The 15,293-nt window shown below is 42.2% G+C and overlaps 2 protein-coding genes across 4 annotated transcripts; both read left to right on the top strand.

The window, feature by feature from the left end:
* The first annotated feature begins 205 nt into the window (after nt 1–205).
* Nucleotides 206–1,604, top strand: LOC114354252 (methyltransferase-like protein 17, mitochondrial). Its single transcript, XM_028306533.1, has one exon. It carries the CDS (start codon nt 261–263, stop codon nt 1,596–1,598), a length of 1,338 nt encoding a protein of 445 aa, XP_028162334.1. The 5' UTR covers nt 206–260; the 3' UTR covers nt 1,599–1,604.
* Nucleotides 1,605–3,806: 2,202 nt separating this feature from the next.
* On the top strand, nt 3,807–15,051 carry LOC114354246 (uncharacterized). Of its 3 annotated transcripts, XM_028306522.1 has the most exons (8): nt 3,808–4,060; nt 9,176–9,363; nt 9,981–10,120; nt 10,426–10,571; nt 11,112–11,227; nt 12,697–12,831; nt 14,096–14,248; nt 14,748–15,051. In XM_028306522.1, the coding sequence occupies exons 1-8, from the start codon at nt 3,988–3,990 to the stop codon at nt 14,976–14,978; spliced, it is 1,182 nt and encodes a 393-aa protein (XP_028162323.1). In that variant the 5' UTR covers nt 3,808–3,987; the 3' UTR covers nt 14,979–15,051. The 3 variants fall into 3 exon arrangements, with proteins under 3 accessions (XP_028162324.1, XP_028162323.1, XP_028162325.1); XM_028306523.1 differs by lacking the exon at nt 14,096–14,248 and having other exon boundaries at nt 3,807–4,060; nt 14,748–15,045; XM_028306524.1 differs by lacking the exons at nt 3,808–4,060; nt 9,176–9,363; nt 9,981–10,120; nt 10,426–10,571; nt 11,112–11,227 and adding exons at nt 5,521–5,652; nt 7,012–7,157; nt 7,890–8,005 and having other exon boundaries at nt 14,748–15,045.
* Nucleotides 15,052–15,293: the final 242 nt, after the last annotated feature.

Genomic DNA, 15,293 nt, shown 5'->3' on the forward strand with positions numbered 1-15,293 from the left:
TAATAGTTAAAAATCACAAAGAAGAACAATTATTCTCTAAACGAATCACTGACTTACATTAATTAACATAACCTTCAATGTTAAGTTCCATTTCTAAGTGTATTTGTTTGGATGGTTAATGGTTTATAAAAATTAAGTCAAAATATAAATTGCATTAAATGGTACTGACTTCATAAATGCTTACGCGATGTCGTCGTCAATGTCATTGTCAAATTGACGTATAATTTGTTTTGGTGGGTGCTGCAGTTGAGGTTATAAAAATGTTCAGAAAGCTGAAATTATCTCAAATATCGCTTTATTACAACAGTTACTCAACCAGAGTAGCACTAGACGCAACCCTGAAGGAAAGCTTTGAGTCCAAACAGTTCAAACCACGTAAACATCCCGGTACAACACGAGTGAAAATTGCGAGTGTACCACCCGATATTCAGAAGGCTATAAAAATAATTTTAGAAGACAACAAAGCCAAAGCTTTGCAGGAAGACAGCCTGAAACTTAACAACTATCTGCGGTCTAGGTTATTGCCCCCTGAAGATGGAGATATTGATCTAAAAGCCCAGAAAATCTATGACAAAATTGAAAAGAAAACTTTCGAAAAAGTTAACACAGCAGCAGCAGAATTGACTCCAGATCAGTTAGAGAAGTACAACCAAAAAGTGAAATCGAAGGTGTTCAATATTTTAAAGACTAATGTGTATAGATGGGGGAACATATCCTATGATAAAGCGACCAGTTTGCAATATTTAATGGTAAGAGCAGCTCCTGAATATGCTATTTTGGTCAGAATTCTTGATGAAATAGACAAAAAATATCCTGATTATAAACCAAGGAGTTTCTTCGACTTCGGTTCAGGCGTTGGTACAGGAACGTGGGCGGTCAATACGTATTGGAAGGGTGACATTTTCGAATATTTCTGCGTTGACACATCTGTACATATGAACGACTTGGCCCGGCTTATACTTTGCCATGGAAAAGATAATGTTGAGATGCCTTTAAGAGGTTTCTTTCAACGGCAATTCCTTCCAGCATCGTCAGATATGAAATACAGTATTGTTTTGTCAGCTTTCTCACTATTCGAAATGCCCAATATGAAATCTAGACTAGAAACAATACAGAAGCTGTGGAATAAAACCGAAGACTACTTAATCATCGTCGAACAAGGCACAAACGCTGGTTTTAAAATTGTGAACGAAGNCAACGAAGCTAGAGAATTTGTCCTCAATCTATCCAAAGGGAAAAACAACGGATATGCTTTCTCACCATGTCCGAATGACAATGTTTGCCCAAGATATCTAGAACAAGAAACTCCATGTAATTTCTTGATGAAGTACGAATCGTTACAGTATCCATCCAAAGCTGAGATACATGCAGATGTGTTTTCTTACGTAATTCTCAAAAAGGGTGAAAGACCATCCGATGACCCACAGTGGCCTCGTATAGTCAGAGCTCCGATCGTCCGTTCCGGTCACACAATTTGTAGGTTATGTACAGCGCAAGGGGACTTGAAAGAAATAATATTTTCTAAGGGAAAGTACGATCAGGCTACATATAGATGTGCAAGGTCTAGCAATTGGGGTGATGTTTTACCGGTGAAATAAAATATGTTAAGCTTTTATAATTGTTTTATTTCATCACTAACTTTCTGCCCGCGGGCGAAGTCGCGTGAAATTTGTCTGTCACAGAAAAACTTTATCGCGCGCGTCCCTATGTTTCAAAAGCCGGGATAAAAACTATCCTGTGTCCTTTCCCAGGACTCATCTCTATGCCAAATTTCATCAAAATCGGTTCAGTGGTTTAGGCGTAGGAACGTTAAAAGGAAAATTTGTGATTGATGTATTTCACACAAAAAAATACTGAACAGATTTTGATGAAACTTTCCAAACCTCGAGTCAAAGTTAGTACTTACAGAGTCAAAATAGTTCGTGTGACACCACTTTATTCCAATGTAACAAAGACGTCTTGTGAACTTTTTGGCTTACTTTGGGTTCGTTCGTTCGTTTCAGCCGAATGACGTCCACTGCTGGACAAAGGCCTCCCACAAGGATTTCCACAAAGACCGGTCCTACGCCGCTCGCATCCAGGCACCTCCTGCGACCCTCACCAGATCGTCGGTCCACCTAGTGGGAGGCCTGCCCACGTTACGTCTTCCGGCTCGTGGTCGCCATTCAAGAACTTTCCTGCCCCAACGGCCATCAGCTCTACGAGCTATGTGCCCTGCCCACTGCCACTTGATTTTAGCGATTCTGCGGGCTATGTCAGTCACTCTGGTTATCCTACGCATCTCCTCATTTCTGATTCGATCACGCAGGGAAACTCCACCAGCATTTGGTAAAATGTAGCTGTCTGTCTTTATGTAGGTGGGCATCATTAACCCTCGTGCCGATTTTTTATCTTCATGCCTTTTTAATTACCAACACTCATTATCTACTGATTGTGCCAGCTATTAGTTCAAAGACCTATTTTATTTCATCACAGACTGAATTATCTTCATAAATGAATATAAATATTCTTTATAAAAAGGTTGATTCAGTAGAATTAGAACTGCTGAGTCGCAGTTTCAGGGGGCGTCAAAATCAAAATACCGTGGACACCCAGCCTACTTACTTAATACGGCGCCCCTGTAATACGATACGACATGCTTGTAGTGTAATTAGTATTAGTAAAGTAATTAAACTCCTTTTATTAAGCGTTTGGCTTAGTGGTTCGCCTACCTACAGCTCTATTCCAGAGGTCGCAGGTTTGATCCCCACGCACAAACAATCATTTGCTTGCATAAACATTTAACATCTGTATGTTTTTATAAGTCGACTGTTTTCTAACATAAATGTATAATATTATAAGCTTATCTGTATTTATAATATTATCGATCGCTTGTACACTACCACTAGGTTTTGATTCGCATGCCCGCTGATCTTAATATAGAATTTTATAACTGGTTGACTAAAAAATCACCTAAACATTATCTTATCATAAGTAATCATCGTTATCTGACTGTAAGACGTAATCTTCTTAAAGTGGCGTCACCAGATCGTCGGTCCACTGAGTGGCAGGTCTGCCTACACGTCTTCCGTTCCCTGAACGACGCCACACGTGACGAAGATAAAACTACAGCATACGGCCAGCGCAGGACCGTTTATTGTGGAAATCCTTGGAGGACGCTGTCCAGCAGCCAGCAGTGGACGTTTTTTCGTTGAATGAACGATCTAATCATATCTTGTTTGAGATTTAGGTCAGAAGCAAACTCAGTTTCAAGAGAAAAGTGGTAATCTCACGTGCACGTAACACGCAAATCGAAGTCCTTGGACTTACTGTTATCACACAAAAGAAGTTAAGAGAAAAAGTATAAAGTCTAACAACTAATAATAAACAAAGAAAAACATAGACCTAATTTACACTACATCGAGTTGAAATGCAGTTTAATGAATGAAGTCTTTAAAATTATATACGATACTTATTTAAATATTAATCTGAAGAAATTTCTTATTTCGTAACAGATTCTAGAGTCGCTAGTTCGATTCTCCCCGATCGCTGTAAGCTAGGTAATTGAAATAACTTATTAACTAATTAACTATTAACTAAGTTAATGTTCCCTAAATCCCTAAAATGTACCTATTTAACGTTCCAATGTCAAAACGTCCGTAATCGACGCGTAATTTTTGGGTAGGAATTTAGACTGCGAAAAATCTAAATCTACGCGAAATTCGCGAGGTAAAACTATACATAGTAAATATTCGTTATTTTAATACAACAACTAAGTATTTACCATTATAAAACTTGCTTAAATATGCCTATATTTAATATCAGAACCTACGAAGCTCCTGCCTGCTCTCTGTCCCCACATTTTAAATCGAGACTACTAACTCTGCCCCTATTGTGTTACCTACATCACAACCTGGGTGACGAAAGCAACGATTCAGTGTTATGCCGTTATTAACCCAAGCAATACCTATATCATGATATAGCAGAGCACCGTTAAATAATCACAAAATGAAGTGCGTGTCTTTGGTGTTTTGTTTTACCGCGCTGCTATTGGCCATCTCAGTCGCTGACGTCAGAGGAGGTAAATTATCATTTTCTGTAATAAATACTTCAAAGAAAATTTTCTTATTGTGTTCAAACTTCAGTGATTCTAATCGATAGCGAGTCGCTTTACGGAGAAAAGTGGAACTACGAATTAGCCCGCCTACGCGACGCGAGGTTGCCTAAAATCTAAAATGTGAAAAATGACAAAGAACTTCGTTGAATGTTATTAATATTAAGTGATACTTAGTAGCCTTATTGATTCTAGATTTTTTATTTACTATGATAAACGTTTTCCTTCCATTAAAAATTCCCATAAAATCTATCACTAGTTACTAATACTAATCATGAAGAATTTAATGTTTTTCCACAATTTAAAATGTTTCAGGAAAACGCATAGCGTTTAGCAACGGTAGCGATATTTGATCTAAGTCCTGTCATTTAAAAAAATCCCGCATAAAAATCCATAGATCATGAAAAAATACTCAGTTTTTCCCGTATTTAAAATGTTTCGGAAAAACTTAACCATTTTCCCTCTCCGTAAAATGCTGAGACTTGTGCTTAGCGTAATTTTATTTATTTAAGTTTGGTTTTCAGTTTATCCTGTTGTTATAAATATAATATTAATTTTAATTTTGTAACTAGCTCAGTTAGGTTAGGTACATAATAAAACGTGTAACTGTCGAATGTTTTAAGTGCTTTGTTAGTGCATCGTATTATTTAATGAGTTATTGCTGTATTTTTACAGATGTTCAGGTAAATTATGTTCTTTTAATACTGTATAATAATTAGCAAACCTTGAAATATTGAATTCGTTGTGAGGAAGTGCATAGTGTAGGTAATTGCATTGGATTCCTCGCTAGATATTTCTAATTTATTGATAAAAACAATTTTTAAAATAATATTATGTAACTACCTTTAAAAAAAATACCTCACTACAGGATGCCCTTTTGGTGCCTGATGTAAATAGGTAAAGTAGGTACCGTCTACACCCTTCTGATTAGTTTTAGTTGTAATTATTTTGTAAAGATGTACCTACTTGCATCAAATAAATATTTTCCTTTCTTTCATAATTATACACCAATTAATAAATAAAGTTCAAAATTAGATTTTTACTCAATCATTTAACTATAGCATCATAGCTAATAGCATTCAAAAACTGGAAGTTAAAGCGAGATAAAATAAAATTACCGTATCGTTTAATAATGCTGTTAGATAAAACTGTTTACTAAATTAAGAGTAAGTAATACCTGGGTATTTCTCATCGCCACGGTTNTTTCAAAAACCGGGATAAAAACTATCCTATGTTCTTTCCCGGGACTCAAACTATCTCTATGCCAAATTTCATCAAAATCGGTTGCGAGGTTTAAGCGGGAAAGCGTAACAGACAGACAGACAGACAGACAGACAGACAGACAGACAGACAGACAGACAGACAGAGTTACTTTCGCATTTATAATATTAGTTGGGATAATTGTGTCTACCATTCCAGGAAGCCTCTTGCGTATCGAACACCACCTTCCGAGTGGGCCAATGGGTGGGACCCTTCAAATCCATCACCTGCAACGTGCAGCCGTGGTTCAGCACTCAGGAAATGAAAGGGGGGTGCGGGAGAGGAAATCAATTGCACAGGTATATCCGGCTCGAAGGACCATGCCAATTTTTTTTTGTGTTTTAGACAGATACTTAAGGGCTAGTTACAAATAATAGAGTTCCATGAGATTACATCACCGTGACGTCACATCGACTCTAGTACGGATGGGTGGAACGCGGGGAGGTGTGCGGGTAAGTGGGAGGAGAGTCGCATTCCAGCGAGGTGCGCAGTAACTCGTTCGGGTTGCAGTAAATACGTGCTTATTCTTCACAAGGGCGGGGTCCAACGATTGTAGATTTTGAGTTAGAGAAGTTTTCCACCAAGGCGGAGACGAGACGAATTGTTTAGCATCCAATGGAAATACTTGGACAGAACTCCTCTTTGCTTTTGTGAAAGCACAAATTACGTCTTAAGTCGTTTCAGCCAAATGACGTCCACTGCTGGACAAAGGCCTCCCCCAAGGTTTTCCACAATGAACGGTCCTGCGCTGCCCGCATCCAGGCTCTTCCCGCGACCTTTACCAGATCGTCGGTCCACCTAGTAGGAGGCCTGCCCACGCTACGTTTTCCAGCCCGTGGTCGCCACTCGAGAACTTTCCTGCCCCAACGGCCATTGTCTCTACGAGCTATGTAGGTACGTCTTAAGTATGTCTACAAAATGCTAGTGCGGCGTGCGCGCGCTATGCCTACAAACTTTGTGCCAGTGTGGGGAGTGTACTAAGCCAAATCCTCCATTTGCCTCTGGTAAATTGAAGAGGGTCATACTCCTGCAGTGGAGACTAAAGGACACACTTATCAACCCTAAAAAGGATTAACACCGTATCGCCTTTGCTGCGCTGTCAACTGTTTAAATTCGGTGTGGAAGTCTCTCTGGCATCCAGGAACCGCCCGCTCCCTGGTCGTTCAACGACCTCGACCAACGTCGACTCACCCGGTGGGCTAGTACCGCGCCGAGGGCGTGGCCAGGTAGAAGCCTCAGGTCAGTCCGTCGCCAAAGCGACGCCTCAACCACCGACTGGCAGTAGCCAGCCGAGAAGAAGCACGGGCCATGAGCACCAGCTCGACACCCGAACCGGCCAAAAGGTCGAAGACCAGATAGTAAGTAGTAGGTAGGCGTTGCAGTGTGGAGTTTCATACAAAGAATACTGACCGCCTCAGTGGCGGATTTACAGTTTTGCCGCCCGTAGGCTAGGGTGAGGTTGGATCTTTATTTAACTTTTATCTTCTGAAATCAAGTAAAAGTCATCTGAAATCTGCCGCCCCTAGACCGCGGCCTATACGGCCTATTGACAGATAAAGGAATGCCGCCTCGATTTGATACGGTTACGATCCTTTTCGGGGTTGAAAGTGTGCGTCCTTAATTGACCTGATGATGATAAAGCATTTTGTATGTTCCAGAGTGGGCTACCAAATCGAGAACGTGTTCTTCCCAGTGTACGAGGCCTGTTTCGACCCGTCTCTGGTGAGGACGGTGTACGTGCGACACGAGCTCACGCCTGCCAGCGTGTTCTTCCAAAAAAGCCAGCAGAGACCTCAATTTACCGGTTAGTTTAAAGTAACAATAAGTAGGTAGTTATGTAGCACTAAGTTACTCACTTGCCAAAATATGTTAAACTAGCTGTGTCTGCTTAGTAAATTGAAAATTATTATTTCGCGTTTTTGCAACGTTTTTTGTTTTGGCTGTAGAGGGTGATGTTAAATACAGTACACTCGACGTCCAAAAAATCGCACCTCCCGCGACAACAATTTTAAATATTATTCTCTAGCAAAAAAACATTGTATAATAAAGCCTAAAGCCTTTCTCGTTAAATGGGCTATCCAACACAATAATATTTTTTTCAATCGGACCAGTAATTCCTGAGATTGGCGCCCAACATGTTCTTATTGGGTGTGAATAGCTTTTCTAGAATACATAAGTCGTCTACATAATGGAAGTGCTCATCATCATCATTGCAGTCACAGGACGTCCACTGAACATAGAGCTCCCCAAATGGTTTCTATAATGACTGGTTGGTAGCGGCCTGCATCCAGCGCCTTCCTGCTACCTTTATGATGTCGTCGATCCACCTTGTGGGTGGCCCTTTCCGGTACGCGGCCTCACTCCAGAACCTTGCTGCCCCATCGGCCGTCAGTTCTGCGTACTATGTGCCTGCCCATTGCCACTTCAGCTTGCTATCGGGCTATGTCAGCGACTATAGTTCGTACAGATCTCCTTCCTTCTCAAAGTGCTCGTGTTCTTTCAAAGAAAGCTTACAGAATGAATATCTGTCTTCCAGAGGGGACTCTCTTCGGCAAAGTCAGGATGTCGAAGTTGTACTCGATGAAGAACCAGAAGGAACGGGTTCAAGAGCTCGTGGGCGACGTCGCTGACCAGTACATCACTAAGAAGGAGGTTTGTTAAGATAACGAGATACAANTCAGCCTTCTAGTTTTATCCACAACGAAGTTACAAGCAGTCGAAAATGGCCTGAATTGCTTCGAGAAAAGGATGGTACGGCCGTGCCGCTTTTTTGCTCGACTTGGTGGGGGCACTGCCGTGCCCCCAGATTAATTTTAATTTTGTAACTAGCTCATTAGTTAGGTTAGGTACATAATAAAACGTGTAACTGTCGAATGTTTTATGTGCTTTGTTAGTGCATCGTATTATTTAATGACTTATTACTATATTTTTACAGATGTTCAGGTAAATTATGTTCTTTTAATACTGTATGTATAATAATTAGCAAACCTTGAAATATTGAATTCATTGTGAGGAAGTGCATAGTGTAGGTAATTGCATTGGATTCCTCGCTAGATATTTCTAATTTATTGATAAAAAAAATTTTTAGTAGGTAGGTACCTATAATATTTAAAAATAAAAAATACCTACTTTAGACATAGCACGTAGAGACGATGGCCGTTGGGGCAGAAAAGTTCTCGAGTGGTGACCACGGGCTGGAAGACGTAGTGTGGGCGGGCCAGGCATCCTACTAGGTGGACCGACGATCTAGTGAAGGTCGCGGCAAGAGCCTGGATGCGGGCAGCGCAGGACCGTTCATTATGGAAAACCTTGGGGGAGGTCTTTGTCCAGCAGTAGACGTCTTACGACCACTGCTGGACCGGGCCGCGACCTACTTTAGCCATTTTGGTGCCTGATGTTGATGTTACACTATTCTGATTAATTTTAGTTGTAATTTTATTTTGTAAAGATGTACTTGCATCAAATAAATATTTTCCTTTCTTTCATAACTTACACCACAGAAATAAAGTCAAAAATTAGATTTAAACTCATGCATATCATGGTCAACTATAGCATCATAATAGCATTCAAAAACTGGAAGCTAAAGCGAGATAAATAAAACTACCGTATCGTTTAATGATGCTGTTAGATAAAATTGTATTAACTTCAAGTATAATTATGCGCATTTTGTTTATCTACATGATTAGAAGTTATTTTTGGTAACCGGTGAACGCCCACGCTGTTCCTACACAATTTTATTTTGAACAACTTTCTCCTCAGAATATAATTATTTATTTGTAGCAATTCTTTTCTCTCGAAACCTGTGTTAATTTGAATTTACAGAGTGCAAACTCTCCCTACAAGATGACTTTAAAAAACCCGCTCCGGTCTACATCAAAGATGGCGTCTTTTTGGCGCCAAATCCCGCGGGCGACATACGTTTGCGGAAATCGGAAACTCTGGCCGTGGCATGCCCGGGGAACAAGCGGCGGGTAGTCCTTGGGAATGTAACTATTAGTCTGGATGTGGTGGTGAGAAAAGAATAAATTAATTGTTCTACAATCCTAGACAATGGGTGCGTTTGGTGGAAAATATAAATTGTAAGCGCTTAGAAGCAAAATGGCGATCGCTATGGCAACTGCCGAAAACTTTCGGCTGTTTTTGGCGAGAGGATACTAGGTACCTTTGCCAACTTACAGGGCACCATCCTAGACTGCATCCCACTTAACATCAGGTGCGATTATGGTCAAATACCTGCCTTGTTATGCATTAAAAAAAAACATCAGTATTGACGATTCATTTTTTAGCAGCTGACAGAGATTACCGCTTAGCGATCACCATTTTGCTTAAAATTTTGTTTATTTTTCGCCAAACGCACCCAATGATAGACAATCAACGGACGGCCGTTTTTTACCCGACTGCGCCAGAAGAAGGGTTATTTTTCAATTATAATTGACATACTTTTTTGGCTCTCAAATTCGATTGAAATTGTAATGATAGAGTTAATTTACTACCGTTGTATTCTAAATAAATAAAATAAAATTATAAACTAATTCCTATTCAGTTTGCAACTTTGAAACCGATCTGGAAGGATTTTTAGAGAAGGTGGACCATGGAATTATGAGTAATGATGTGTCTACCATTTCAGGAAGCCTCTTGTGTATCAAACACCACCTTCCGAGTGGGCCAGTGGCTGGGACCCTTCAAATCCATCACCTGCAACGTGCAGCCGTGGTTCAGCACTCAGGAAGTGAAAGGGGGGTGCGGGAGAGGAAATCAATTGCACAGGTAATCCGGCTCGAAGGACCATGTGAAATGTTTCATGTGTTTGACTGATAGGGCTAGTTGTAAATTTTATAATAGTTCTATGAGATGTAAGTGGCAGCATGGTTCTGGAATGGAGGCCATGGAAAACGCAGCGTGGCACCTCTACCTATAAGGTGGATCGACGGTGCGGATAAGTGTGCGTTGCAGTACGGAGTTTCATACAAAGAATACTGATCGCCTCCATTTTACACGGTTACGATCCGTTTCCGGGTTGATAAGTGTGCGTCCATTGAACTGATGATGATTAAGCATTTTGTACGTTCCAGAGTGGGCTACCAAATCGAGAGCGTGTTCTTCTCAGTGTACGAGGCCTGTTTCGACCCGTCTCTGGTGAGGACGGTGTACGTGCGACACGAGCTCACGCCTGCCAGCGTCTTCTTCCAGAAAGGCCAGCAGAGACCTCAATTTACCGGTTAGTTTTGATAAAGTAATAATAAGGCTGAATTGCACCACCTAACTTTAATCGTAAGTATAACGATAACCGGTTTTTTTATGGAGTTTGACAGATTTTTGATGTTTGTTATAGTTATGTTAGATGGTGCAACCCAGCCATAGTAATGTAGCTCTAGTCACTTGCAAGAATATCCATCATCATCATCATTTCAGGTTCAGGCATAGAACGTCCACTGCTGAACATAGCCCTCCCCCAATGGTTTTCATAATGACTGGTTGGTAGCGGCCTGCATCCAGCGCCTTCCTGCTACCTTTATGAGGCCGTCGGTCCACCTGGTCCATGGTCTTACTTGTGCTTTCCGGTACGCGGCCTCCACTGCAGAACCTTGCTGCCCCATAGGCCGTCAGTTCTGCGTACTATGTGCCCCGCCCATTGCCACTTCAGCTTGCTAATCGTCGGGCTATGTCGGCGACTTTATTTCGTTTACCTCATTCGTCCTCAAAAGAAGTGCTCGTGCTCTTTCAAAGAAAGCTTACAGAATGAATATCTGTCTTCCAGAGGGGACTCTCTTCGGCAAAGTCAGGATGTCGAAGTTGTACTCGATGAAGAACCAGAAGGAACGGGTCCAGGAGCTCGTGGGTGACGTCGCTGACCAGTACATCACTAAGAAGGAGGTTTGTTAACGAGATACAATATTAATACAATAATGTTTAAGGTTCGACCAGTGCAGCCCGCGTGCGCGATGGCGATGCTACTGATTTCTACTGATCGCCATCCTCGCTTCTCCGTCGCGGCCTCCTCCGANGACCAGTGGAGTCCGCGTGCGCGATGGCGATGCTACTGTACCTCTAGTAGGAAAAACTTTCGAGTTCGTTTCGTTGCGTATTCAAAGTGTCATCGAAAAATTTTGTATGAAAAATTAAACAGCGCCCCCTATATTATAGCCGCCCTAGGGGGCGCTGTTTAATTTTTCATACAAAATTTTTCGATGACACTTTGAATACGCAACGAAACGAACTCGAAAGTTTTTCGTACTAGAGGTACTGATTTCTACTGATCACCATCGCCATCGCGCACGCGGGCTGTACGCGTTGGTTATATGGGGGTTATTTGCCAACAACCCACCATATGTTTTCCTCGGAATCCTATTCCGATTCTTAATCGTTAAGATTATTGTTAGGCAGTTCGAGTCAGGAAATAAAGGTAGGAAGAACACGGTGGAAGGAAGAATGTTATTAGCGGATTGGAAATTATATTTAACAACAGGAATAGCAAGGGATTGATTAGGATACAATAGCAATAAAATTATTTAAATCTTAAGAGCAAAGCGATCGCGGAAGAAGTACAGAGTAAATACAAATGAGTAGGTCATCTTCATAGAAACGCACCGAGCGCGGTTTGTATGTGAGCGCGCCAATACGTATCGCGCTCGGTGCGTTTCTATGAAGATGACCTACTCATTTGTATTTACTCTGGTTATACCTACTAATAATGGACGCGACCTGTCATTTTCCTTTGACCGCGCGTTGATTGCGCCGGCGATGGCGATCTGCACGCGTTGGTGTGGTTGAAGCTTAACACCTACAGCCCCCCTGAAAATCTCGCAGAAAATGTATAAACACTAGCCTAAAAGCGCTGCAATCGCTTTGAAGGAGCTAAGTCAAACGATCTAAAAAATCTGACTTGCCCCCCTAGACCAGAAACTAGGTATGACTGCCCCCTTACCTAGGCTAGAAGCTGGGCACTTTTATGGGTCTCAGATTGAATCGTTTTTTAAACATTTTTACTGATAGCGGATGGCGGGCGGGTTCATTTCGTTCTCGTGCGCTTCGCGGATTCTCTAAATTTCTCTAGCAAGAGCTGAAAATCAGTGTTCTGCCCTTTTGAGGGCAGTGTTTACATTGAGCTCTTTGCTTTTTGCATCGCTGCGACACACATCATGCAGGAAATATTCTTCCACTTATAACTATTTTTGTTTGTTTATGCATGCTTAAGTATATCGTATTCTGCTGTATTCTTATGCTGCAACTTTACTATTTCATGTGTGTTAAGTGTATGCAAATAAATGATTTATTTATCTATCTATCAGGGTACGCCCATGACAGTCCAAAAAAAACTGTAATATAATGAATCTTGATTCCAGTTCCTAAGCCGAGGCCACCTCGCAGCACGAGCTGACTTCTCCCTGCGCGCGTGTCAAGTGGCCACCTTCCACTACGTCAACACGGCCCCGCAGTGGCAACGCGGCAACGCGGGCGACTGGGCCGCTTTGGAGGAGGTGAGGTGGCTACCTATAGTCTGGACTGTGAGCACGTAGAATTTTGTCCAATGACCCCAAGCTACCCATCCTTATCGCTCGCGCGTAACTATGTTTCTGTCGCGCTCGCACACTCACTGCGGACGCCCGTCGCACAGTCGCAACAGCAATATAATTACGCGCGAGCGATAAGGATGGGTAGCTTGGGGTCATTGGACAAAATTCTACGTGCTCACAGACCAGGCTTTATCATAATTATAATAAATTAGCAGACGCCCCGCGACTTCGTAAGCAAGGATCCCGTTTTACTCCCTTAGAGGTGGAGTTTCGTGAAATCCTTTCTTAGCGGATGCCTACGTCATAACATCTACCTGCATGCCAAATTTCAGCCCGATCCGTCCAGTGCAGCAGTTGTTTCGGCTGTGCGTTGATAGATCTTCTTCGGTCCCTCACTGATGAGGAACGCGACCACAGATAGTGTTCCTCCACTTTACTTTATTTACGTCGCTTATTTTAAGTCGCTGACACAGCCCGACGGATTAGCAAGCTGAAGTGGCAATGAGCCGGGCCCACAGCGTTGAACGTCCACCCACAAGGTGGACCGACGACCTCATAAAGAATGTGTCTATCATCATTTCAGCCACAGGACGTCCACTGCTGAACATAATGATTTCCACATCGCCCGGTTAGTAGGCGCCTGCATCCAGCGCCTTCCTTTTTGAGGTCGTCGGTCCACCTTGTGGGTGGATGTTCCACGCTACGTTTTCCGCCACGTGGCCTCCACTCCAGAACCTTGCTGCCCCATATTGGCCGTCAGTTCTGCGTACTATGTGTTCTGCCCACCGCCACTTGATTTTAGCAATTCTGCGGGCCATGTCAGTCACTTTGGTTTTCCTGCGGATGTCCTCATTTCTGCTTCGATCACGCAGGGAAATTCCGAGCATAGCCCATTCTATCGCCCTTTGGGTGACCTTGAACCTTCTTATGAGGCCTACTATGGGAGGCCTCATCTATCATAGTAAGCGACCACCACACCCTACTTACGTACCTAATGAGTTTCTACTAGCCTCCTGCTACCGGCCGATATGGAAATCATTGGGGGAGGTCTATATTAACGTCCGTACCTATTCACAAACATGGGTGACACACAAACCATCACAGAGCTCTATTCAAGGCTGTGCGGTCGATTTTCTACCTCACTTAAGCAAGCATCGTTTGTGAATACGGCACGGGCGTCAGCAGTGGACATCCTGAGACTGAAGATCATGCAACTTTCTTCCCACAGGCTCTTAAGCGCCGCATCAGCGCTCTAGGCAGACCAGTGACGGTGTACACGGGAACCCATGGCGTCATGAGCTTCGGGTCCCACAAGGAGCTGTACCTGACTGCAGACGACAATAACAATGGGATTGTGCCTGTCCCTTTGTATCTTTATAAGGTAAGGTCATTATGACACACTTACACACTGACCCGGTCAGTCAGTCTGTTCCGGGGAGGGGAGGGACATATCAATTTTCTTAGGCAGGATATTCCGTTCTGGACACTTAAGAATTAACATAAAGTTGGTCTTGGTATGGCTTATTTTATCAATTTTAGCAGATTCCTTCCCATACGCATTGCTCGATTGATCGACGACATGAAGTACAGGGCTTTGTCCAGCAGTGGAAGTCCTTTATTTGAAACTAAAGAATGAATCTATAATTAATTTAGCGTAGGTATAATTAAGTTCATAATTTATTTGCTTTGCCATTTTCTACATTTCTTTATCTTAGATACGCCAATATCTAAGCAAGGCCATTTTTCAGGAAAGCCTGGCCTGGTCCTTCTTGAAACATGTAGCTCCCATCTGGAGATTGACACATTTTTCTATTAAAACATATTATATGTATTTTCACAAAAGATTTTCCAAAATCCACTTACCCTCCACTTCTTTCCAGCTGGTCTTCGACCCCCTCACCAGAAAGGCCGTGGTCTTCGTATCCATCAACTCTCCCTTCTACAACTCCACCATCACCGACCAGCTGACCTTCTGCGAGGATGTGTGCGAGAGGAAAGAATACTCCTGGTTGACCTGGAGAGACGATGGCACCACCAGCTTCTGCTGCAACTACAACGACGCGAAAGTGTTCCATCTACCGAAGTTGCCCGTGTCTGGACTTTTTTATTGAATTGGCAGATGCCAAGGTTTTTATGTAAACCAGGGATGTTATGGATATCCGTAACCGTAACCGAAACTTTCGGATATCCGAAACCGTAACCGATTCAAAAGTTTCGGATAGTTTTGGATGTAGACAGTTTAAATTGTTTTTTGTATAGCATTATAAATGTAAAGGCATAACAGCCTGATTTACCTTTAGAATGCCATCTAGTATATTTTTTTATTACTTTTTATTCGATGTAAAGTGTGCGGCCATGAATAAACCGTGTTGGACAACTATTGCAAATTGCATTTTAAAGCACAGATATCCGTAACCGAAAAACCG

This window comes from Ostrinia furnacalis, unplaced genomic scaffold (genome assembly GCF_004193835.3).
Source record: "Ostrinia furnacalis isolate ACB-3 unplaced genomic scaffold, ASM419383v2 OfSCF2030, whole genome shotgun sequence".
In the NCBI taxonomy this organism is placed as follows: Eukaryota; Metazoa; Arthropoda; class Insecta; order Lepidoptera; family Crambidae; genus Ostrinia; species Ostrinia furnacalis.